The following is a 25,645-nucleotide window of genomic DNA, read 5'->3' as shown; positions in this document are numbered from 1 at the left end:
ATTATAATCAATCGGATTATTATAAACCTAAATATTGTGGTGTAACTTGTTGCGATTGTTTATGCTGACTGTATTTTGAAAATACTATAAGCTAAGGCCCAGTATTCATATATAGTCGGATCTTATTTTAAGATGCTAATTATCTCTGTGATTGGTTTATGACATCTTAAGATTGTACTTAAGATGGTCTTAAATATAAAATCTGATTATGAATATTGGCCTAAAAGTTCGAATATGTATAGAACGTACTTACCATAATTTATCCTATATCACTAATGTACAGTTTTACAGACTTCTACTAATAAAAAAGTATTATATTTATATAACGAGTAGTTAAACTGGTAAACAATAAAATTTGTAAATCTGCTTGTTTAAAAAATCTCTCACTACTTTCAATTTCGTACGAAATAATAAATACTTTTAATTACATTATTATTTTTTTTTTTAATTTGTATAAGTTAAATCTGTTATGTATCTAAAAAAAAGTCCAGGAATAGAAGAGAAATCAAAAAGAGAATCGCTTTTAATTAACTGAATATTAATTGATTACGTAAGTCTCAGTCATCTCAAATCATTACAGCTTTAATTACATTTATATGTAAATATTTGCATCGATTTCTTGTCGAGTTGTGCGAAAGGCTCTCGTTGCTTTAATGCCTTGCTATCTTAGTCTTTAATAAAATGTTTGTTTTTAACACGCTAACGCAATAGGCTCGAATGAGAGCGTCATAAAGTAGGAGACAACGGTGCGTACGTTGCTCAGGGTTTCCTCAGTCCTGTTTGCGACTGGCGAACGGCAAAAACCCCGTGCTTGACGGCTCAATCCTCTCTTTCTGCTTGCTCCCGCCTTCGGGGTATATCTCTTTCCTCGCGAGAAGAGCGCGCGCGTGTTTGCTTGGCTTACTGCAGGAGCTTCCCCACCCTCGTCGTATCAATACCCTCCCTTCTTTTAAATCGGAGATTCAATATGCCCGATCTGCTAACACTCCATTATCCATCCCTTCTATCAGTGAAACATCCTGCGGTTATTCTTGTATAAAGAGCGCAAATATTTGTGTTTTTTTAAATACTTATTCGTGTAATTATTCTTGCAGCGATATGTGTCTCTCGATAACATATACTTAAGGAAAATACTGCTTTTGTGAAATTATTGAAAGCTAAAACATCAAAAAATATTATACTTATTATAGACACAATATTAAAAAATTTAACAGTTAAAATTTTTGAAAAGAATAATAGTTTATTTCATAAGATAATCTAAAAAGGACAATATCAGTTGAAATAAGATAGTTATTTCAGCAACATTTTCATAATTTATTTGCATCACTCTGAAAATAAATCTGTCTGAAAATAAATATGCTTTGAAAAGTTTTTTTTTTCAAGTACATTGTATTTCCAAAATTTATTTACAAGCATAAAGAGCGCAAATGGTCAACCGAAAACCAGATTGTCAGACCAAGGTTCCAGTCACGTGTTCCAGCACGCATGTCGCGATTCCGTTGATAATTAAATATGATCAACGTCGAGAGCGTGCATTTATATCGCCGACGGTATAAATCCTAGATCAGCCATCGCTCGCTCTCGCGAGAGCGGAACGAGGTGCCGCGCGGTTTGTGAACGCGAGAGGGATGCTTGCCCTCCCAGCCGTGCGCCCGTGCACACAGCCACGTGCATCCGTATTGCCAATCAATTCGCGCATTGCGCGCCCGGGAATTAGACAATTAGGAGTCGTCACGTTCCGCTCGGTCCCACCGCGTCCCACCACCACCATCACCACCACCACCGCCGCCACGTTCCATCGACCATCCGCGTTCTCCACCACTTTGAGGCATTCTCCGGCATCGGACGATGCAGCCAGCTCCATCTGGCGGTCCTGGAGAACCGGAAGAAGGGGGTTTCCCCTACAGGGTTTCGATCCACCTCGTTGTCCGCTATTGGTCCACGTCCGACCACGAAGAACGCCCATTCTCGAAACGCCCGAGATGTGCGTCGGCTCGCGCGTATTGGTCGAGCCCAGGCCACGGTACCGGTTTTGCTAGCGCTGCGGGGGCGGCGCGCACCCGGCGGTGGCACCGCGACGCCGAGAACGAGGAAAGAGAGACAGAGAGAAAGAGAAAGATGCAGTGAGAGAAAGAGAAAGAGGGAGAATGGAGAGCCCCCCGGCAGGGCTCTCCGCCGCGAGTGCAGCCGAGCTGGTAATCAGTGCCGTTTCCGCGGCAGTGGCGGTCACCACGCGGCAGATTACACAGATTACAACCGATTACATTTGTACTCCATCGCTGACGGTCGTTTCTTTTCTTGGGACGACCACCGCACTCCCACCTTGTGTCCTCACCGTCGCGCGACTCGAGCTGGAGTACGCGCTCGACCGTCTTGGTAAATCGTCTAGGTCGCGTGAGGCCGCGTCGTCGGTGCACAAAGAAACCAAGTGCCTCAGTCGAAATCCAGGAGCGTTGGAGGAGATTGCCCGCGCTCAATTCCTTGGCGTTGATGGCACGACGGACTTTGTTGACATTGGAAATCAGCACTTTTCCGAGCTATGCTCCCGAAGATCCTGTATATTGCGAACATCAACGTTTATAATCTAACGGTGGAATAGACAAAACATCAAAGTGTATCATGTCATGAAGAAGGCTCTGAGTTTAGAACGAGAGAAACGCGATGCTGGAGAATCTTTTAGAATATTAGACACGCGACACGCGACGGATTAGAATAATCGTTCGCAATTATCCGAAACGTAAGATGACAGCGGAAGCTGTTAACGTAAGATTCATTCATAACACGTCATCTCTCGCAAAGACAGTATTATACAGCGTAGATTCCATTCTGCACGCTTCATTCAAATGTTTTTATACAGATCCGTTAAACGCTGTCTGAGAGAAAGGACTATAAAGTACCGCGAAAAGAAGATTGCCGTATGATAATATCGGGGTCGGCGAGGATGCAAAAAGTATAAAAGTTAAGAGGTGAGAAGAGTTGAGTCATCATGTTGATACCTTAAGAACACTCTTCTGACTCTAATGGGGGAATCCGCTCGTGTCGGCTGGGTCATTCCGCGGCGATGCGGCGGATTCCAAGAATAACGGAGCGCAAAACTTATTGAGACGGCGGGTCGCGCCTTGGAGTCTCCTCAACGTTAGCGGGTGTCGTCTACGAATCACGATGTGACCGATCGTCACCTGAAAGTGCTCTGCGGCTCGATCACGTCAACATATGATCGTCTACCGTTCTTTAACTGACGTCCGTGAGAAGCTAATGCGACGACTATCAGCTGACACTTTAAGGTGCGACGCTACTTATTCGGAGTTTTGTTCAAATCGTAGTGTAAAGGACATTGGGTACACGATCCAACATGGAACTAAGAAAGCGACCGAACGATCTTTCTATTCGTATCTTTGGATGACTGTCGAGTGTAATTTGATAGATTGATAAGAATCGCTGGTTGCATTTCGAGACTTGTGAGACGCGAGAATCCGAGAGGCCGACACGTTGGCAATCGGCATGAGCAACGGCGAAGGTGTGGTGACGGGCCCGGGTTCCGGTAACGATCATCTGTGCGAGGACGTCGACATGGCCACTCCGACATCAGCGTCTTCGAATCTGAAGCCGCGAAGCGGCAAGATCAGCTTCAGCGTCGACGCCCTGCTGAGCGGCACGAAGAAGAGTGCCATCACCGGCGGCACCTTTGCGGCCAGGCGAGACAACGATGACAGGATGGACGCCGAAAAGAATATCGAGATGGAGGCGAGATATCGAGAGCTTCTGATGGAGCAGCAGAGACTACAGAGCAGAGAACTACTCGCCAGGTTGAGTCCCCACGGTCTCGCCGGCTTCGGAAATCATCACCATCATCATCACCCGAACAGACTCGAGCAAGATCACCCGCCCGCACGACAGGAGATGCTCACAGTGAAGGATTTCTCCAGGACGAGCCACGACAAGTCGTCCTCGCCCATCAGAATAGACCAGGAGAACCCGAGAGACCGACTGACCAATTCGCCGAGTGGAATCGGCGAGACGATGCTCCAACGAGAACAGGAGCGTATTCAGGAGGAGGACGAGAGGATCGACAGGATCACCAATCCGAGATCCGTGTCGCCCGCGAGCAGACGAGAGATCCTCGACGATCGTAGCGATTCCGAGGCGAATCGCTCGCTGGAAGGAGACCGTACGACGGATCATCTGGATCTCGAGGACAATGAGATAAGAAGCGTCGGTCATTCTGAGGATCTAAACGTGATGGACTCGGACTGCGAGCTGGAGAGGGACCTGGAGACGAGCCAGGAGAAGGAGGAGAAGTCCAGCCCGGTAGTGCCTCAGCCGATTCATCCCGGAGTGCAAAGGCCCTCGCAGGGCCCGCCGTATCTCGCCGGAGCACCCGGCGCTCCCGGCTGGAACCCCGCGGGATTTCCGCATTCTCTGGCGGGGTTCGCGTGGCTCCCCCCACCCCCGCATCCGCACAATCCTCATGGACATCTTTACACGCCGCACGGTGGGCCCACCAGCCCGAACGGTAAGACTAACACAAAGCATCGTGCTTAAGATCGATTAGCATATTTTAGAATGTGTAAAATGTCATGTGTACTAATAAATAAACATAAACTTTATATTTTTATGTTAATATATTCATATTTTATTATTCGTATCACTGAAGATTATGTTAAATAAAACTCGTAGAAGATGTGGATGATACATTGAATCAAAATTATTATTCTCAACATAATGTCGTAATTGTAATATTGTAATAATTATCCGCGGAAGAATTTTCTCTGAAATAAAGTAACGCCTGAAAACTTTAAAAAGAACCTTCCGCGTATAGACGAGGGTAGTTTCGTTGTGTTTGCCTTTTACCTTGTGATCTTGCCAGATACAATGTCGGCAATCAGATGGAAAACGCAAACTCTCTTAATGCAACCGTTAATACATGACACGCAGACTCATAATGCTCTGCATTAGTGCCGTGGATCACGCGAGTAGGCGGGCATTATCGGTCTTACGTGCCAAAGAATTCGCTCTCGTACTCCGGTTTACCTTCATCGCAATTGAAGCTTAAAGCTAAGGCCTTAAAACTACCATCACGATCGACACGATATCTCTTGCCCTGACGATTTCTTCTCGAGCGGAAAGATTTAACGGGCATAACGAGACTAATGATATACCTTAAACGTGATGCAAATTCAAGAGATAAATATTTATATTTCGACGAACACATATCATGTTTAAATTTATCGCAGCCATTAACTAAAGACATGGATGTTCGTGCCAATATCAATTCAGTCCGCAATTTGATTAAATCATTGATTTAAATGATTTGTTGCATTCTTATATTCAGTATATAATTCTATATTCTATAAAATCTGATTCTGTAATCGTATGACCTTTAGGATAAGACTTGTACAACGTATCATGCTATTAATTTAAATAAATGGTAAAATTCACGATAGCTATATACAGTTTTAAATTATCACGCGTTTTCATATAGACCAATAAATAATGCAATACATTTTTGTTTAGTGGGAATATCGGAAGTATTTTATTTCCGTTTTATTTAAATTAAATTAATTTATAGCTTTTGCAATTAATAGAACGCTATTGTAGTTATGAATTGATTAGTTAAGAAAATCTTGCGTTTCTTGCCATACGGCATCGCGGCATACAAAATTCATTTCGTCTTACATTGATATTGCTACTTTTATCATATACAATATTGTCAAATGCTTTTTAATGCCGTTCAGCAGTATCTGTGGACGTCGAATTATTATGGGCGTACATTAGCCGTTAGTTCCAAGAACTGTAAGAGTTAGCATCGTTCACTTATCGAGTGCACTTTACTTACGCGTGCAACCGGGTAAAGCCGCAATTTTCCTTCTACTCGTCGATGTCGACTTCCGGACAGGATTGCAACTCGACTGTTTCGCAGATTCTTTCCCGAGTCTATTCCACAAACGTCAATGCGGAACTCGAGTCCGTGTTACGGCTCGCGATCGGTTCCCTGAAACGTGCACGATCGGCGCGTCGGGCTCGATCGTCGTATATCTAGGCTATTAGGACGCACGATCGGCGCTTACAAAGCGACGACGGGAAGTGTTTTCCATCGCCTCTGGTGTGATGGGAGCAGGAGTGACCACAGAGTAACGCGAGCGAAAAATCGCGCTCGACGAGATAAAACTCGACGTAATTGCCTAATGAGGAAGGAGAAACCGCGATTCTCGAGACAGGTACAAAAGTGATCAGCCGTACGGAGATACAGATCTTGTTTCATGACCGGTGGCGGATATATGGATTGTAATTGGCTAATAAATCGAGAAGGAAAGCCGTGGCGGCTCCACGTCGCGATAATTAGACGCCGCTACTGCTTGAGAATACTTCGCTGATAAATAATTTACGATGACTTAAACGAGAGAATTAGTTGCGATTTATTAATTACCGACTGGGAGCTCGCTCGCTCGCTCTCTCTTATCTCGCGCGATTAGCGGTTGCCTGAAGAAATTCGATTGCTGTAAACAAGATACGAATTGGAATGATATATACGCTCTTTTTTGTGACTGAGTTATATTTATTTCACGTAAAACACGACAAAATGCTCAAATCAATCGAGAATATGTTTTGCGATCGGAATGCGACATCGATTGACAATGACAATGCACGGTGGTTCATTATTAGTTCTTCCACAATCGTAGTCATTACCATTTGTTTAAGCGAGTGGAAGAATTCATCTAATGGAGAAAGACATTGAAGTGTAAAGACTCGTGTTGTCGTGTGAGTGAAGGACTTGGCGAACATTACTACATTGAGTCCATTCCTAATGGACAATTAAAGTAATACCTCATTAAGGTGTAACCGACACCTCTCGCGCAATGGGCTAATCGTACATCGTGGCTCTCTTCGGCGAGTACTCCGCCTCAAGTGCTCGAGTAGTCGCTCGGCTGCAAAGGACGAGGAGGACGAGAGTGCTCCTCGTACCTGGCCTCACTATTCGCGCGTCAACTTTTATGCTCGCCAGGAATTCCGTAATGGTTTTAGAGATTTCTTTCTCGGAAACGGCGCGTGCGTTCCTCGTTACGCGCGGATATAATTTCGCTCGCAGGAACTTCGAAATTCGCGACGTTATTTACTGCTAGGACATTTAACGAGAACGGCAAAGGGGTCATCTTCAAAGAATGAATCATGATTATTTTAATATCTTCGAAAAATTGCGATAAATTTTTACAATTGTGGATAATAAAAAATCTGCAAAGTTTTTCCATAATTCCGCGAACAATAAAATAAATCTTGCGATCGAGTGATGATAAAAGAAAATTAATAAAGAACCTTGGAGAAATTTTTCAGCAATGTTCCTTATTTTTCAAATACATAATTAAACAATTGATATAATTGAACAATTAATGTAATATATATGGAGCGAAATCGGAAAAGGGAGAATATTAAGAAAACACGCAAGCATAAAACCGATATAAACGTACAAGAGCTAGTTATGTGCGTCACCTTATCTTTTAAAGTAACATAATTGAAAGCAACACTTATAACACTCGATATAAAGCGGCATGAATGGTAACCGGAGAACGAGAGAATATTGGAAAGACACGCGATCCCGCAACTAATGGGAACGCATAAAAGCCGGCTGCATAGACCCCTGTATCTCTCAAAGTGGCATAATTGAATGAAATGCATTTACGTCATTTGTGTCAACCGTAATAAAATCCGGCTCAAAATATAACGCTCGATGTAAAACTGTATTGACAGCAAATCGCGAGGGGACAACAGGAAGATACAATAGCGAAATTGATGAGAATGCGTAAGAGCGACTATTTCGCGCGCTTATTTTCCATATCGTGTTTTTCATATTGTTTACGCTGCCTATATAGAAAACGAAAAGTGGGAAAAGGGGATGTGATGATCGGCCTGCGTGCCATCCGGGCGAATCGCGCGATCAGTTCGACATGATAGAGTCATATATAACTCACGACATCCATAATGCATTCAAGAGGCGCCCGGTAAAAACTGCTCTTGTTAAAGTGGCCTGTTAAGTTTGGTGTAGCGCATTCAGCTTCCTGTGCGACGTCGCTCGGCGAAACTTTTTGCGAACGATAACGACAAACCATTCGCCCCTCGGCCCGCCCCGCGCTCCTCTTATACGATTTGTCTTCCTCGTTTTCTTTCCGCTATTGGTGCGCGACACCAATTATACCGGCACTTAGAAACGAATGCCGGAGCAGCTCGGTATGCGCCGTTATTGCAATCGCGCATTATCGCAGTCGCGACATTGTTGCTTTTGCCCCGGGATGATTGTTCACTCACAGGAAAACTCGGTTAATTATCACGTCTTTTGTTAGTCCTCGGTACTTTCAATAAGAAGCTCCGAATGACGCGAGAAAAGTCAACATTTACTCATTATATACAATTAATCGCGCGTCAATATGTAATCGTATTTATTTCACAGAGAAATTTGAAACTAACTGTAACAATTTTTGTCGCAGATGAGCATTTCTATAATGTACAATAAAAGTGATATTTTAGGAGAAGTAGAGTAAATTTTAAAAATATTGTTCTAAATTAAATTAAGCGATTTGTATTCTACTTAAAAGTCTTGTCTTTATAAGTAGTAATCTTTAAAATTGAATAATTGAGCTTTATAAGACATTCTTTAATGATTTTCGTAACAAAATACACTGTTAAATTCGTAATACTCAATTTAAGTCATTTTTTTTATCATTATTCAATATTCCTATAAGTCGCCACTGTTCCTTCTCAACATGTCGTTAATTTAAGTAAAACAATGTTAATTTAACTAAACCAATGAAGTTAAAATAATAAATTTGGACACACATGGTAGTTAAAAATGACAAAATATTTGAGTTAAGTATTATTTAACTCAAGGTATTGGTTTAAATTTCATCCTTTAATATTTAACAGTGTAAATACGTCGCTCTCCGAACGGAATACCTCCACAAAATATCATATCTTCTGGTCACAAAAGTCGTTTCTGAAAAATTAGACAGTGAAAAGCTTATTAGCCCATTTCCATTAACTGTTCACAACTGACAGTTATGCCAGGAGGGGGGGGGGAAGGGATGCAATACGGGGCTCGTATACAACCGATAATCCCGGGGCCCGTCGCTGGGCGGCGGCTTACGAAAATTATGAATACGGACGTCATTTATAACGCTCGAACGCCGCTGCCCGCACGCATTTATCTGGATTGCGCGCGCAGGAATGAATTAACGACGCCCGCCCCGCGTCCAATGATGTTCTACAAAATATTTCGGACGATTCATCATTCCATGGACGTAATTACCCGCCTCGGTCGTTCCAGCGGTCCGACGCGACGCCCGTCTGCCTGGCTAACGCCGTCTCTCCTCAGCATCCCCGAAAATTCAGTATCCGTTGATGAAAGTAGTGCAGCGGTTGCGTAACGATTGCAATTGCTTTCTGAGATTTCGCATCTCATAAAAATGTTTGCGTGAATTGTATGCCCGCGCACGTAACATATCAAAGATCTGATTTTATTATATTAATCTTAGAATAAATTTCAATTAAGCTTTACGTTATATTAGTTTAACGTAATATGTATTATATCATTATAATTCAATATAATTAAATATTAAAATTTTAATTTAAAACTCGTGATTTTAATACATGCAGTAATTTCAGCGATTCTCAGCCACACACGAAGGCTCTATCTTTAGGCTGAGTTGACGCCAATATATTCAGCAACGATCCGGATCAATTCTTTATCGTCGTACATTTAACCGTACATAGTCCGAAAAATTTACAGCATGGAAAGCGAACGGATTGTGTCCCTATCAGGGACGACAGCGGCCGTTACGGCGATGTAACCGTTCGCGTGCGTGTTTCAGCGATCGGGTAATTAACAGAAATTAATTAGCAGTCAAGAAGAACATATTGATCGGTTACGTGCGCGGCATGGCTAAACTTCGACGAGCGACATGAAATCGCTGTATTACCGCATGAATGGATGCGACATCGACACGTAACGACAGATTGTCTTGTGGCGCGCGCGGATTCGCGGCGTCTTTCTTACGCATCTCCTTTTGCAACCTCGAACGCGCGTATCGCGGTCACTTTACTCACGGTAGAATACCTTAGGACCGTCTTCCCTCTAGGACAAGCAAACAACATTGTAGTAACTCGAGTGTTAACTGCCATTAATAATCCATTAGCTAGCGTGATGCAAATTTCTAGCACCGTTATGTTAATACGAAAACAGAATGTCACCGAAAGGCAACAATGTGCAATTAGTGGCGCGTTTGGTAAAGAATCGCGCCATGCGTTGTCACGACCCACATAAGACGTCCTTAAACGCAAAGGAAAGTACAGTGGTGGGTAGATCCGCCCGACTTTGGATTCGCCCGGATAGGTATTTAATTAGCAGAAATTAATTAGCCTCCCGGGAGAACATATTGATCGGTTACGTGCGTGAACCCGCTAGGCTTCCCCAGCGGCGACACGCGAAACGGGGAACTGCGGCGGTGCAACCAGAATGGGAGACGTGATACCGGTGTCTCGACTGATCCGGTCGACAATGTCGGCGGCCCGTGCCTTTTTTGTACCCGGTCGAACGTTAATTAGCGCACGGAATCCACGCGCGTCCCTCCTCGCCGCGTCGCGAAATCGTCATCGTTTCGTCGTGCTGGATGTCGAAAACACTTTTTCACCGGTGTAGCCGGCACCGGTGTTATAGCCGCCGTACGGAGTCGCGTTCGATGTAACTTCGCATCTGGCCGACGTTATAGGGTCGCTTCCACGGAGATATCAATTACTCTTCCTCTCATACGAGTCGCTTATTTTGAATGCGGCGCGAGATAGTGTGGCGTGTGTTATAGGGAAATAATATGTCTAATTGTAGAATGCGTGCGGGCGCTAAGAAGAGTTATTGGCAAGCCCACTGCGATTTTTTAAGAGATGTCAATACTTCATTTAGTCTCTTGTACGTCGCTTTTAAAATACGCGTCTCTCTCTCTCTCTCTCACGTTATTAATTATCGCGGTCTAACGTAAAAGAAAAAGAAACACGTTCGTAGCACGTTATCGTAAGCCCTCGCTCCTGCACATATTTTTACTTCGTACAGGATACATGTTATTCTTCAGCTTTTATTTTCAAGTAAATTTTAACGAAGTGGTCAGTTTAAAGTGGATTTACGGACGAATGACAAGGTGCGCGAATCGCGAATATGCTGTCGATGTGCAATCGCGCTACCGTAGAGAGGTGGCGAAACTTTACGCAGTACCAACTAATTGCATGCACATGAGCCGATCGTAAACAACGACGGTCGATGATAATCATGCGCGCCGGATGCACGAGACCGGGATGATGGGTCGATAATTAGGCGCCGTTCGCTGAGCATTCGAGCGCGATTTATTTTTTATGATTTAATTTGCGCCCTCTCCTTCCCCCCCTCCTCCCCGTAACCGTGAGACCGTAATCGCTTCATCATGCGAAACCTATGAAAACGCGTCTTGCCGAGACGTCGCTGCGTGCTCGTAAATTAACGACTAACGTTGCACATCCGAGGTTAATTATCATTCGATGAGTGCACGAAGATGGTGGACTGGCGTTTTAATAGCACTAATACAAATGTCCGCGTATATTATTATTAACGTATCTCTCTCTCTAATGATGCAGATAGCAGAGTGGTGCGTAGCAAAGTAATGCTATTTTAATCCCCATCTCTTCTCTTTTTGACGAGAGGAAAATAGCGGTTCGGATCAATTCGAAACGAGAGCGGGCGATGCTAAATGATTTTCTAATAGAAATCTTGAGTTTTTCCTTGAAAATCAGATCTCTAAATATTTTTGCAACAATGCCTACTTTAATATTGCATTTTTCTGAAGTAAATTAGAGTTTATTACAACACGCCATCACAATTTATTTATATTAAAATTATTCACGCGAAGGGATAGGAAGTCTAACCCTATCAGAACGCACGTCTTCTCTTTGATTTCAGGGGACTTAAGATTACCGGGACCCGGACCAGGCCCGGTCAGATGCACTCTCAGGAAGCACAAACCGAACCGGAAGCCGAGAACGCCGTTCACGACGCAGCAGCTGTTATCGCTCGAGAAAAAGTTTCGCGAAAAACAGTACCTAACGATAGCCGAAAGAGCGGAGTTCTCGTCGTCTCTTCACCTCACGGAAACGCAGGTGAGACGCCGGAGACGGTTGAGCAATTAGCTCTCTTAGAATTGAAAAAGTAACTCATTTTATGTAACGATCCCCAGTGGCACATGTTCAGAATGTACACTGAGAAATAGATTAATAATCATGAATTTTATTTAAAGCTAATTATAAGAGCGCCGCGTAGTAAATTAGAATAAATCGACCGTATGTAACGTGAAATGGGAAAAATGTATTTTATACTTGTTATCCAATATAATATAAATAAATTTAGCAAAAATAAGAAATATACACAGATGTAGGATCAAATGTGGGGCATTCTTCGATTAACGAGCACATTGATAAAAATTGTTAGAATCGTCTACATATTTATATCCATTTTATTAAACGATGATAAACCAATGACATTAGCATGCTTTTAAGACGAAAAGTACTACTTTTGTGCCGCAAATTAATATTTATAGGTACATCTTTACGCTCGAGGTAACGGTTAATTGCAAAAATATCTTTCATGAATATTATATTGCTATAACATCTGCTCTTCTCAAAGTGCTCTTCTCACTTTGGACTATCGTGATTCTTTGCGCCACGTGTGTAACAGAGTAGGCTATTATCGCGTCGGTTAGCGTGCTAAGATACACTTTGCGCATTCGTTACAATGCATCAGTCGAAATGAAGCTACGTCGCATTCATTTGCTTAGATAAGCTACGATTACCCTGCCATCTTCTCGTGTCCTTTAAGTCGCCAAACCGTTCCTTCGGTCGCGCTCTCTTCTCTCTCATTATTCACCTTGGACAAAGAGGTATGTCTACAATTCAAATCGTGACACGCGCGCCGTGGCGATATCCATTCCCGTGATCACACCAAGTAACTTATTATTTTGTTCTCTCATGAAGGCGAGAGGGAAACATAGATTGATTGGAACTCTTCCGTATTTATTGAACACTTATCCCGGAATCAATTTTAATTCGTACATTATGCATGAATTCATTTACAATTTTGATGTTACATTCTGTCTCCATTCTTAGGCTTAACTTAGCCGAAATATTTAACTTTCAATTTATAACGAAGCTTGGTTACGTAAAGTTAATTTAGTTGGACACGTGAGTCGTCCCGAGTAATTCGAAAGCATCTGTTAAAATCGGGATGTTTTTAAAGCATATTAGCGATATTCCTGAATATTAATTCTTGATATTCTGTCTTCTATAGAACGTCTGAGTGCACTATGATTATCCCATTCATGCATATTGCTGAAAATAAGCGTTCGTTAAAAGCTCCATCGATGCAGAATAATTTCGGAATCCCCATACTCCCGTCCTCGTGCCGAAAATGCCGCAAATTAGCCGTCGATTCAAAGCGACAGCTGCGCAAACGACGCGATTCGAACTGTGTAAATAACAATTAAACACGATTTAGTGTTGACCCTACACATTTGTCCGATAAACTCGAGTGTTAGGCATGTCTTATGACGTCGAGGATTTCTCGATACGTCGATAATTTCCTGCTCGAAACTGGCGTTCCATCGGCTGTTTTGTCTAACGACGCGCTAAACGACTCGCGTGCCATTTTACGCAGAAAATCTTTATTTCCCGAATCTTTATTACGTTCTCGGTCGCCCAGCGATGCGTTGATTAATAAATTTATTGCGTAATTTTATTAATTGTAGATTCTCAAGCGTTTACAGTAGCTCGCGCGGTTTGAATGTGCTATTTGCCGATTGTAAATCTTCAACCGCTGGTGTTAAACGCGACGTCGACCAATAATGGCACTTATGTAATGTTTGCGGGCGTGTCGCGTGGTATAATGCAACATGACGGTAGAATTTACCGTTTTCTCACGTTATTTAATGCCTTACAAGCCAATACTTTTAACGACTTGAATAATGTGAAAAAAAGACTCGGTCTCACCGAGTAAATTTTTACATGGCTATTTTGGATCTATTTTCAGCTTTTATTGTAGTAAAAAAAATCGAATAATGTTGCGATTGTTATCGTAATGCATAACAAGAATCTTAACTTGTTTTTTAAAATATCGACTCTCCGAAGAGACTTCATATTATCGCTAATGTTATAAAAGTTTAAAACTTGTATTATTACATGTGTTAAACTAATCATCATCATCCGAAAGATACTTGAGGAATTAAGCGATATACAGACAAGTTTTTGTATAGTATTAGTTCGTTCGCTATTGCTCTAATCGAGAACACTATTATGTTCCAGGTGAAGATCTGGTTTCAAAACCGAAGAGCCAAGGCGAAGCGACTTCAGGAGGCGGAAATAGAGAAGTTAAGACTATCCGCGAGGCCCTTGCTGCACCCCAGCTTTGGATCGGGGTTAATGTTCTCCGGGGTGGGCCCGCCTGGTGCTCCAGGAGTACCTCCCTTCATTGCAGCTGCCATGGCTAGGCACACCCATGCCGCGGCAGCAGCGGCCATGTTCATGGGGCCGCCTGGACACCGACCTTAATAATGACATGCCAAGATATAATACGCGTGTAATTCAAAGTCATTTTTGATGTCTCTGAAGACCCAACCTGCTCACAAATTGAGGATCCTATGACGCAGAGTCTAAGAGTTGGCAAGGATTCATAGAAACATAAACCTGCACGTTTTTATTTCAAGAATCTGAGGGAGAATCCAAACTCTGGGAGTTTAACAATCTGGAGAACCACAATGGAGAACCATCTGAGAATTAGGAACTGGAGAAAAGCGAGGATTTGCGAAGTGATCGAAACATTCAAGAACTCAAACATTTGAAAGCTAAAAAGATCGAAAATTTGCGAACTGGAGATTCAAGAGAGCAGAGACTAGAAATTTTAGAATTCAAGATTCCAAGAACTCCAACAACTGAAAGACCAAAAGTAGTCTAATAAAGTAATCAGTAATAGATCCGTAAAATGGAATTTAAGTGATCTTTCTTTCACGCGAAGAAGAAAAACTGCCTGAAAGTTCTGCGGCTGCTCTTATTTATTAGTCCACCTTCCGCCCGACTTTAATTATCCAATCTTCTACCGGTACCGAGGATATTGGGATCCACTTAACATTGGAAGTCGAAATTGGCTATAGGAGTGGCTCTGTGGCGATACTCGCGCGTTAATCCGGACGGCTTATCTCCAGAGGGGTACATATAATCTGAATTTCACTACGTGAAGTCCGAAGCTATCGTTCGAGAGACCCGTAGCTTGAAGAGACATCGTCACGTAATTTTCTCGGGACGATGGAATATAATATATATCGGCGCCTCGAGAGGCGCGCGAAACTTTGATCTCAAGAAAAAGCACGAGTGTACATAGTGTAAATAGATACGCGTTCGTACGATAACTATGGGTGTACGTATGTATATACACACGTGTACAGGACGCTATACCCTCAAGAAGAGGAAATCGCGAAAAACGAGCGTTCAAAAGTTAGCTTAACGATTTGGACCGCGCTGGACCTAGCAAACGTTCGTTCATGGGTGTGTTTTTAATGTGGACCGGTCGAGAGAGTGCAGCGACATGAATGTGCGAGGTACGTTTAAACAGTTCCGAGTCTGAGAGCATTAAAAGAGAAATAGTTAACGTCGAAGCCAAATGTAATAGTCGTTTCTCTAAAAGTAATTCTCACAATCATATTCAATCTATTCGTTTATATCAGAAATCTTTTTTTTTAAACCTCAAAATTTTAGTTACATTTTGCATCAGAGACATCAGTGACGTGTCTAATAGCTGCCACAAGTAAAGAACGAACCTATTGATCTTCATTGGGAATTACACAGTTCGTAGCTCAGATAATCTCGATGTCTTTCAGACTTGTTGAATTTTTTTTCTATGCAAGAAGGCGAGGGGCAAGTGCGTGTAAATTATGTATCAGCTTGTGTTGATTGTGAATCGAGGGAGACGGAATCGCTCATAGACAGTAAAAAGCTAACGTTACGAATGTGGCGTGGTTCTAGACGTACCTATGCGCCTTGTATAAATGTAAGATGATAATTTATCCATGGAAGTATATTATAGCAAAATAAAAGATTTCAGTATTTACGTTTCTTCCGTCGATCTTTCAACCCTCGGTGAAACATTAACAAATTCTATTGCACATAAATAAACTGTAAAACAAAAATTTGGTTTATTTTTTAAGTTTTTAAAGTTAACAAAAAAAATGCATTAAAAACAGTTTCCCTGAAAGAATCAGCAAAGGAATCGACATTACCAATCCAAAAAGGTTTTCGCGATTAACTAATTTGCAAATAATACAATGACGCAATTGATCGAGCGTAACTTCTCAAATAAGGCATCATACTGAGGCAGGACGAAAAAGGATTTAAAAAAATGCGCGCGGAGGATTTGGCCCGTCGCGATCGCATGTATCGCACAGTCATCGACAGGTCGGCTTCATATATGGCAAGTAGTCGATAAAGCGGCCGAAAGTGTCCGCCAGATAATTAGAAATATGTTAATCCGCCGTGGCTGCTAATTGGTTTTTGACTAAATTTTTAATTAAGTCTTAAGCCTGGGCGGCGCGCTGATTTATCGAGGAGAAGGCCCGTGGCTAATTATAAAATATATGTAGAGGACACGGCACTCTAACGCACACATACCTGCGACGGGGCAGCTCGTTTGCCGTTATCATATTTGTGCGTTGTGTCTTCGCCGTCTGTGCACCTGTCTCGCTTTACGGTGTGTGGCCATAGGCGCCTGCAGTGCCCGGCATTCTTTTTTCGGCGAGGCGCAACTTTCCAAGAGAGACACGCTCTGTACCGTCTCCGATAATTGCTACGTCATCTCCGTACTTTATGCAATCGCGCACGATTCCGACGTTCTGAGGCGTCAATGGTTCGCGATGCAAGATTTATCAATATTCCGGGATAACCGATTTGCACTCGATTTCCCCTTACATAAGTTTAGTTGGTGAAGATTATCTGGTAATGTTACATAGCACTGAAAACGAAAACGTTTACGAGAATACGAACGGTTATAATTGCGATAGCTCCCGTAACGGTAATATAATAACAACAATTCCTTAACAGCACAAAATGAAGATAGAAAGACGAATTTTCCCGACTACAGTTAAAAGAAATGTTTAGGTTTGTCGGCCTTTAAATCTTTGACTCGCACATTAAATTTATCAATTAGTTGAGAATGATCGAATTCTTCCGTCAAATCAGGGCTCGAACGACGAGCACGACTCAGAAACCAATCGTCGTGGGGGACAGGTGGCAAGGCGCAAAGAGATCTTTCAAGAGGGACGACTCGCCGTTAAAGGCTTTACAAACAGGCGCCAGATATTCGCCACCCGTGTAGATCGGAAGCCGTTCGGAGATCCCTCGTTCTCTCTACCTTCTCCCTGCTTGCGCGTTCTCTAAAGCCCCGCCAGCCGCCTCCGCTTCTCTCTCGGCACGGCCGGGCCTCAGTCGGCGCTCCCATATAGATAAAATTTATGTACCGAGCCGGCCGATCCTACGCATACGGCCACATTGAGCGCTGACAATTAATTAAAGAATAATTTCTTGTCTTCGCGATACGCGGAGGAGCGTCGCCAGTTGGCGTCCAATTATGCTCTCGGACCGGAGCGGAATACCAAGTAGGTCCGTCGACGACACCGGTCGCCGCGCCGCGCCGTGCACTTCGCCGGGCAGTCCGCTCGTAAGGCTCGACGTCGCGAGCGACCGCGCCGCTAACAATGTGATTCATAAAACGTAAGTCGCGCAAGGGAGGAATAACGTCTGCGTCTTCATTACGCGGAACAACAGATTTCAACTTCTTCTCCTCTCTTTTTTGATCTCGGAACATCGGCTTCGAGTCAAACGTTAGAAATCCTTCAGCATGAAAATTGAATGTTCACATTTCCAGATTTTCCTGACACTCGATTTTTAATTCTTTAGAGAAAGAATTGTATATTTTATTCATACCGCGTTAGGATCCTGTCGAGTTTTATTTTATTTTTCGCTGCCCGTCTCGAAAACTAGCAATAGAGTGCAGGAATATATGAACACAAATAAGATAGAAGATAGACACTGAAGAATCTTTTTATTTTCAATATTTACTTTCTGATTGCATATACATATACGTGATCTTGTTCCTAGTCCCAGAAACCAACGTTCTCCATGTATTTTTTTTTTTCTAATAACTTCGCCGGCGTTACGGAATTAAATGCGCCTGTCAGATAAATTTAAGAAACAAAACGAGAACATATATACGTGTTGAATGAGATGAGCCGAAAGGGACAGGAGCGGAGGGGAGAAATATTCACAGTTAACGCGTGCATCGAAAGCAGGTCTCCATTCATTCAGTTTATCCAAATTAATTGGTCGTAAATTAAGCGGCCCGGTCTGACAAGTAGGCGAGTGGTTACGATGAAGAAAATGGGATGGATGCCGACTGAAGTTCCGAGAGGAACGGCTGAGTACTCGGCTAGTGGAAGAGAGATACACGAAAGGAAGAACGAAAGACGCGAATGATGAAAAACACGAGAAAGAGAGAGGATGGACGAAAGATTAAAAAAGAGCAAACTAGAAGGGGGGTCCGACCGCGGGGGACAGTAGCGCATCGACACGCCATTATGTGGCGGCTGGGACTAATTTATACAAGGGTAAGACGAAAACACACCACGGAAAGTCAATCGCGGGGCCGAAAGAGAAAGAGACTTCGGTGGCATTATTTAAGCGAAGGAGTCTCCATCCTAATTGGAAGCCTGCCACTGTTTCAACCGGGTGTACCGGTGCTCGAATTCGTGTCTTCCGCCGAGGATTACGGGCAATCAGAAACGGGAATTATTTCGAGAAATAAAGTAACTAATTATCCCCGTCGCAATTTTGATTCGTAGATTTCTGTCTTCTGCCGAGGATTACGGAGAATTAGAGAGAAACGGGAATATATTTTTTTATTTTATTTTTTAAAATTTATAATTATATCTATTGCAATTTTAATCGTAGATTCGAAGATATTAAAATATAGGGGGATATATAGACGTACGGTAATTGTTAAAATCTTTTTCTGAGAGTATTCTAATTAGATGAAGATTCATATATAATTTCTAATTTTAAATTTCTATGCCAATTTTACACAGAGATTATTTTGATTCGTATCGTGCTAAAGAGTAATGCATACACAAGTGTGCACCTTGTACACTTTTAAGGATATTGGGTCTCTCTCTCTCTCTCTCTCTCTCTCTCTCTCTCTCTCTCTCTCTCGGAAACGTGTCCCGATACAATCGTAGAATAATCGCGTCGTCGCTCGAAACACTATGAATCGGGCGCATCGGTAAGCGAGAACGCGGATCATGTGGCGTTGCCGGTAATTGCCGGCGAGATGAATCGAGACAAAATCCCGTTTCCGACTTCGTAGGAAATTTACGAAGCTGATCGAGGCGGCATCGAAGCATTTACGGCGAGAAAGTTATCCGCTACGGCCGCAAGAAAGTCGCGGCTGATGCAAACGCGGCTCATGGCAAACTCTTCAAAAGTACCGAGGAACCGAGACTCCTAATTAGGAACAAGCTTGATGGTCGTTCTTACACGTATTAAGCGATAGAGCGAATGCGAAAGCGGCGAGTAAAATTCATAAGCTATTTCATTCGCGTCCCATCCCAAAGATTTTTTCTGTGACAAAGTACCTTGTTCGTGAAATTATCCTAACATTTAGTTGCAAATTTCAACGTAATAAGTTTCAAAATTTCAAAAATTTTATTGTGCAGGCGCAAAAGAGTATTTCCCACGTGCAAGACTCTTATAAGCAATTTGATTTCGAGGAAAATGGAAATAAAATGATCGGATTAAGGGAACAAGAATAACGCATAATACATAATGATAATTTTATAATGTTTAATTCATATAACTTGCAAATTCATCTCTACGTCTGTTATCACCTAGCAATTTTTTATCACTAACAATAAGATCTCGAGTCCTGGTATCGCGCGATGGGACAAAGGGAAAACACAATAACCGTGTATTTAATCGCCGGCACTTTTCCGGGCGAGAAAACCCGCGAGGCGTTTTACACGCGAGGCGCGATTGTCGGGTGGCATGCTAGTTTAAGTAGGTGTTTCACCGGCTCCTGGTATTCCTGGAGCAATTAGCGCGGCGACGCAAGGCGCGGGCGCGGCGGCGGGCGGACGGACGGAAATCACTTTAATATCTTTCTACCTCGACGGCCGGCGCGGCGCGACCGGTTTGTAAATACGATGAAATGACACTGCTTTATGAATTGTCGGCGTAAACGTTCGTTTTTTCTCTCTCGATTTCGCCGGAGAGACGATGGGCGAGAAGCCGCGCCGATTATCCCGGCGCAAACGCAGGCGCGATGAAAAACGAAAAGATCGTAATTATTTCCAGCGACTCGTTTCCACCTCGCCATCGAGAAGGCTGCTACTATTAATTGTCGTACGGGACTCGTTCCCTATGAATATAGATGAAGGGAGAAGGAGAGAGAATCTCCTCTTCTCTCGATCACCGATCGGCAGGAGGAATCGAGTTATGCCGAACGATATCATCCTCGAATTTACTCGCTGAAGCATAACTTATCATTAAATATCAATTTAATGTGTTTGTATAATATATTTATCTGATATATCTGATAGATCTACTAATACGTTTATAAATATTTATATTATTAAGAATATAATATTTTGCTGATGGTTGCAAATTGTTCAGTTTTTTCATTCAAAAGTTAATTAAATTCTTGAATAAAAACTTTGAATTCAATTTGTCATGTCACACATGTATATGTGTCATATAAATATACATTTCTTCGGTGATCAAAGTTTTATTTTAATGAGTTTGGAGACCGCGTTTTTATCTCATTTCTCATTTGTACTTTTTCAATATTATCTATCATTATTCGATGAACGTAAAATCTTTCGTGCAACTTTGTGCGCAAAAAAGGCCAATTGTTTTTTTCGGAAAAACGACGCGGCAATCTCGAGCGGAAATTTCGGAAATGTATGTACGAGTGGCAGATCACGTCCCCGGCGCGGCTGACAAAAACGACGGCAGAATCCTGGGGCAATTAGTCGATATTTTAATGCGCAAAAAGCCGACCCCTCGTTAGATCCTTTCGCAGCGGAGGACCGAACGTCACTTCCCAAAGGGCCATTGAGAAAAACGGACGCGGACACCGGGACCGATGCGGCACCTTGTTAGCGCAAGGATTCCCGGGTTGACAGCTTCGAGCAAAAATAACACGGACGTTAACCCGTTTCCACGGCTACGAGGTATCGCGTGAATCGACCGGCCGCTTCGATTCTCGCCGAGACGCTCCAATCCACCGCGAATTTATCAATGAGAGACGAATTCTCATAAGCAATTTTAATTTCATGTGTTCGATTTGCATTTCTGTTTTTTCAAATATAAGCAAAAATTAGTCGAACGAGAAATGTATATTTGCCGAATAATATGAATATTATTTAATATAAATATATCTGCCGAATAATACAAACATTATTTATAACTAAAAAATTGAGGTATTAATAATATAATCGAAATACTACCGTATCTGAATTTTACGCAAATATCCAGGATTTATTTGTGCACAATTATTCTCTAAAATTTATTCAAGTTGTTCAAGTTGAGTTATTCAAGTTGTTTATTGTCGTTGAAGATCACCTAATAATTAAATAGTGAATGTTAAGACAAAATATTAATATCCCGTGGGCAAATCTATTTTCTCTTAGCTTACGCTTAATTCCGTATTTAGCCATATCAATGAGCTAGTTGCACGTGGGAAGCGCGTGCGCTTATCGGATTCCAATTAAGTATGCGATCCTCCCGGCCTGGCACAACGGCAGTTACGCCTATAGTCCTACCTACTTGGGCGCGCGGAAGTGATCGCGGAGAGCAAGAAATAATTAGAGCTTTCGAGCGAGAAGGGGAAGTACCGGTCTCCCAACGGAGACTTCCTTAATTGACCTCTGTTTACATGCTCTCCCGTGCTCGCCTACACACGTCGTCTACTATCATTTATCCGATCGAGCGCGGATTGCGAAATGAGAGTGTGAAATTCACGTTTACGTTAACCCTTGGAAGATGTACCCTTCGGAGGACTGTGGCTGGATCATTCTTGACTCTATTGGCTAATCAAAAAGTCGCTCCGCGTATAAATATTTGTATTTTAGTACATAAAATAGCAGTAAAAAGGAGCAGTTCTCAAGTTTAATTTTGCACTCTTGTGATGTAAAGAGGATATGTGAGTAATTTTCGAAAATGAATACCCATGCACTCGAGTCTCGAGTGACTTAGTCACTGTCAGTCAAGGTTTGAATACCGACGCGATTTATAAGTGAATCGTCAAAATCGTTCATCACTTTAGTTCGTAAATGATTGTGTACATACAATGAGATTGATATTTCTTTTTCTTATTAATGTCTGCTTTAACCTGCGAAGGAAAATTACTTTGACGGTATTGATTTAGTTTTTACCATCGATTTAGGTCGAAGTAGAACTGTCTTTTCAACCTTTTTTATTTTGTACTCCCTTTTTTAGCTTCAATATTTAGTCTCGCAGTTTAGGATGTTATTCCGTTTTCTATCGACGTTTCGTATTTATTGTCCGAAAGTGTGAGAGGGGCGAAAGGGACTACGAAGGAATACGAAGGGGGCGATCAGGTTTGTACTACAATCGCCTCCGGCTGTATTATCCGGCTCGGTCCTCCGACTGCCCTTCGTTCCCAATTCCGATCCAATTTGATGCACGGTAGCTTCGGGAGATACCACATAAGGGGGCTACGGGAGTAAATGGTAAATAACTGAGCCGTCCCTACACGGACCGGCCACGGGCGGAGAGAGAGCCTAATTAAACGATGTACAATTTATAACACCAGCCAGAAGGTCTAATGGCTCGCGTTCCTGGAAACCCGTTGGTTCCACCGTAGGACCACACCTAGCCGATCCTGCGGGGAGATTGTCATCGGCTCTAAGGAATGACAACGCCGCCTCGTTCACGATTCGTGTATAGCGCGCCGTAGCCTCTGACATAGCGCGGAAGGACGACGCACGACGATCGCACACATCGTCCGAATTAATCGTCATCGCTTTAATTGTCATCAGGCCCTTTCTATATTTCTCATGGATCGCGCGTCCTGCGTGCTGCGTGTAACCCGTGGTGATTTGATCGATCGTGCGAAGTCTCGATTTATGATTTTACATTCATCTCGATTATCACAGGAAAAAAAAAGGAACAAGAAACGTAATCAACTATTTCATTATTACGTGCCGCGCAATTCTAAAATATCATGAATGTATTAAATATTTTAATAATTGTTTTCTCTGTCTTATGCAGAGATATCTCAGTTTGAAATCATTGCAAGTAAAGAAATTTTACGAGCGGCCGGAGAACGCAAGCGATGCCAATCGGTGCTGCGAAATTCGCGGCTGAGTTTGTCGCGAAGGTTACGCGATACCGCATGGATTTATTCTTAATTGAGGACGATTCGTGTAATCGTGTAAGATGTCCAGAAATAACGGAACGGAGAAAGAGATATGATTCTTTTTCCGCGAACATTGCGGCAAATTGATCTCTCTCCCGCATCGGGACATATCGCGACTTTATTACCATCGCGCAACGGAATGCGACCGGCGAGATGACGTCCTTTAATTTTACATTATTGACGAGCGTGTCGATTAAACGGGATCGCTTATTGGCCATTCGTAAGCCCATCTAATGATCCGCGTCGAAATGCCAGTACGAGGGCAAGTCTTCAAGACGAAAATTAAGAACTCGGCGACGTGAGGCACAGCTTACGCTGATAAAAATGCCGTCTTTATCTCGATCGACGAAACCGAAATTAGTAGCTGGCGGGCGCCCGCACTCCATGAAGAAGCAGGTAAACTAAATAAAACGCGAAACTTATATTCACAATTAGAGAGATATCTTTCTTTCCCCTTCTGACACTGTCCTTTTCGTCCCCCTCGTCTCTAAATGCCAGCGAACGCGCACGTCCGATGTGGCAAGCAGTAAAATAATCAAATTTAATACGCGCAATTATTTTCGTTACGCGAATACGTAAATTAACTCTCTCGCTTTATTTTTGCAACGTCTCTCTTTCTCTCTCTACAGGTTGTTAAAGTAGAATTCGATATATAATATCGCGCTCGTAACCTGCGCGAGATCGAAGATCGCCTCCTGTACTTACATGATTATTATGGCAAAGATAATTTATATAGAGGAATTTCTTACCACGGTAAAGATTTTTTTTTTATCAGCGGATATCATCTTGTATTCACATCAGCCAATAAATTTTACGGAACTCCCGTACAATAATTGATCTAATTTCTCGACTTTCAATTCTCAAAGTTTGTATTTCGAGTTAATGATATTTATATGATAACAATATTAAACTTTTGGTATATATTTTTTAAATTTAAATTATTTCTAATTATTTTACAAATGAAAATTTTAATTTAATTAATAAGTATTTGCAAACAGTTTTGTATTTCGGATTGTGTTCACCAAAATCTCGAGACTCGTTCTTAAGTTAAGAAGAGAGATAGTGATCATTAATTTACGTTACTCGTACCCACCCCGCCAGTAATACATGATGCAGGAAAGAAACACCTCACTCTTGACGAATTATTTTGTGTAATTTATTGCGATAGCCAGAGTCGGAATTATTATCGCGTCGCGCGATGAGATAAATTGAGAACTCCGCGGTCCGTGGGTTAGCGCCGGCTTTCTTGCTCCTCGCAGGCAAAAATTCCAGTCTTATCTCCGTTGATGAAGTCGAAATTAGTAACCGGCTACCGTACAAACCCCGCGTTGGATCGGTGGTAATGGTGGCGGAAACGAAGACGGCGTTCAGCATGCTGCTGACTCTGCTGACGGTGACAAGTGTCGCGATCGTTTCTCTCGTCGCGGTAATTGTGGTAACATTATGCCGCTGTGATTGCGCAAAGAGAAATTTCCATAGCTAAAAATTACCAGATCTTTATTTAAATCAATTTCAATATCAAACTTGAGAGAGAGAGAGAGAGAGAGAGAGAAATGCAACTATAATTGAATTGTTGAACGGAATATAAATATATTGATTCAAATCTTACACACAACATTGATACAAAATTGTGTAAAATAGAAACTGAATCTTCTCGCTCAAAATAGTCGACAGGTGTAGTTAAGATTAAATTCTAAAGTTTATTGATTTCAAGGATTTAATAGGCCGATAAAGTTCTTATACGTTCTTCTCGCGCGCCGTCGTAATCTCTTAATTAGCGTAAATCTGCCTAAGCGCGATTATCCTAATTAGCATAGTGGCGGATCCGTCTAATTTTCGAACGGCGTAATGGGGCCCGGTGAACGGTAGCGCACACCGACGGTGTTTAATATACCAGCGGTGGTAATAACGGCGGGCGATGGTATTGGTCGCGATTGGCGACAGCGATTGAACGTGGTAGCGATCGTAATGGCGGTAGCGCGACGTGCCGGTGAACACACGCATATGCACGTGCACACACATGCCTAACGAGGTAACACAGGCCGCCTTGCTTGCCGGGCCCGCAGCGCGAGAGACCCGTTGGACATCCGTAAGTGTTGGATTCTCGGCCGTTGT

The 25,645-nt window shown here is 42.6% G+C and overlaps 1 protein-coding gene across 2 annotated transcripts; it reads left to right on the top strand.

Annotated features, from left to right (window-relative positions):
• The first annotated feature begins 2,198 nt into the window (after window positions 1-2,198).
• Window positions 2,199-16,153, top strand: Msx (homeobox protein H17). Of its 2 annotated transcripts, XM_071793881.1 has the most exons (4): window positions 2,199-2,763; window positions 2,858-4,513; window positions 11,966-12,162; window positions 14,356-16,153. In XM_071793881.1, exons 2-4 carry the CDS (start codon window positions 3,502-3,504, stop codon window positions 14,599-14,601), a joined length of 1,455 nt encoding a protein of 484 aa, XP_071649982.1. In that variant the 5' UTR covers window positions 2,199-2,763; window positions 2,858-3,501; the 3' UTR covers window positions 14,602-16,153. The 2 variants fall into 2 exon arrangements, with proteins under 2 accessions (XP_071649982.1, XP_071649974.1); XM_071793873.1 differs by having other exon boundaries at window positions 2,199-4,513.
• Window positions 16,154-25,645: the final 9,492 nt, after the last annotated feature.

The sequence above is a fragment of the Temnothorax longispinosus genome, chromosome 1 (assembly GCF_030848805.1).
Source record: "Temnothorax longispinosus isolate EJ_2023e chromosome 1, Tlon_JGU_v1, whole genome shotgun sequence".
Taxonomy (NCBI): domain Eukaryota; kingdom Metazoa; phylum Arthropoda; class Insecta; order Hymenoptera; family Formicidae; genus Temnothorax; species Temnothorax longispinosus.
The sequence above is the reverse complement of the archived record's forward strand: the minus strand, read 5'-3'. Positions and strand labels throughout refer to the sequence as shown.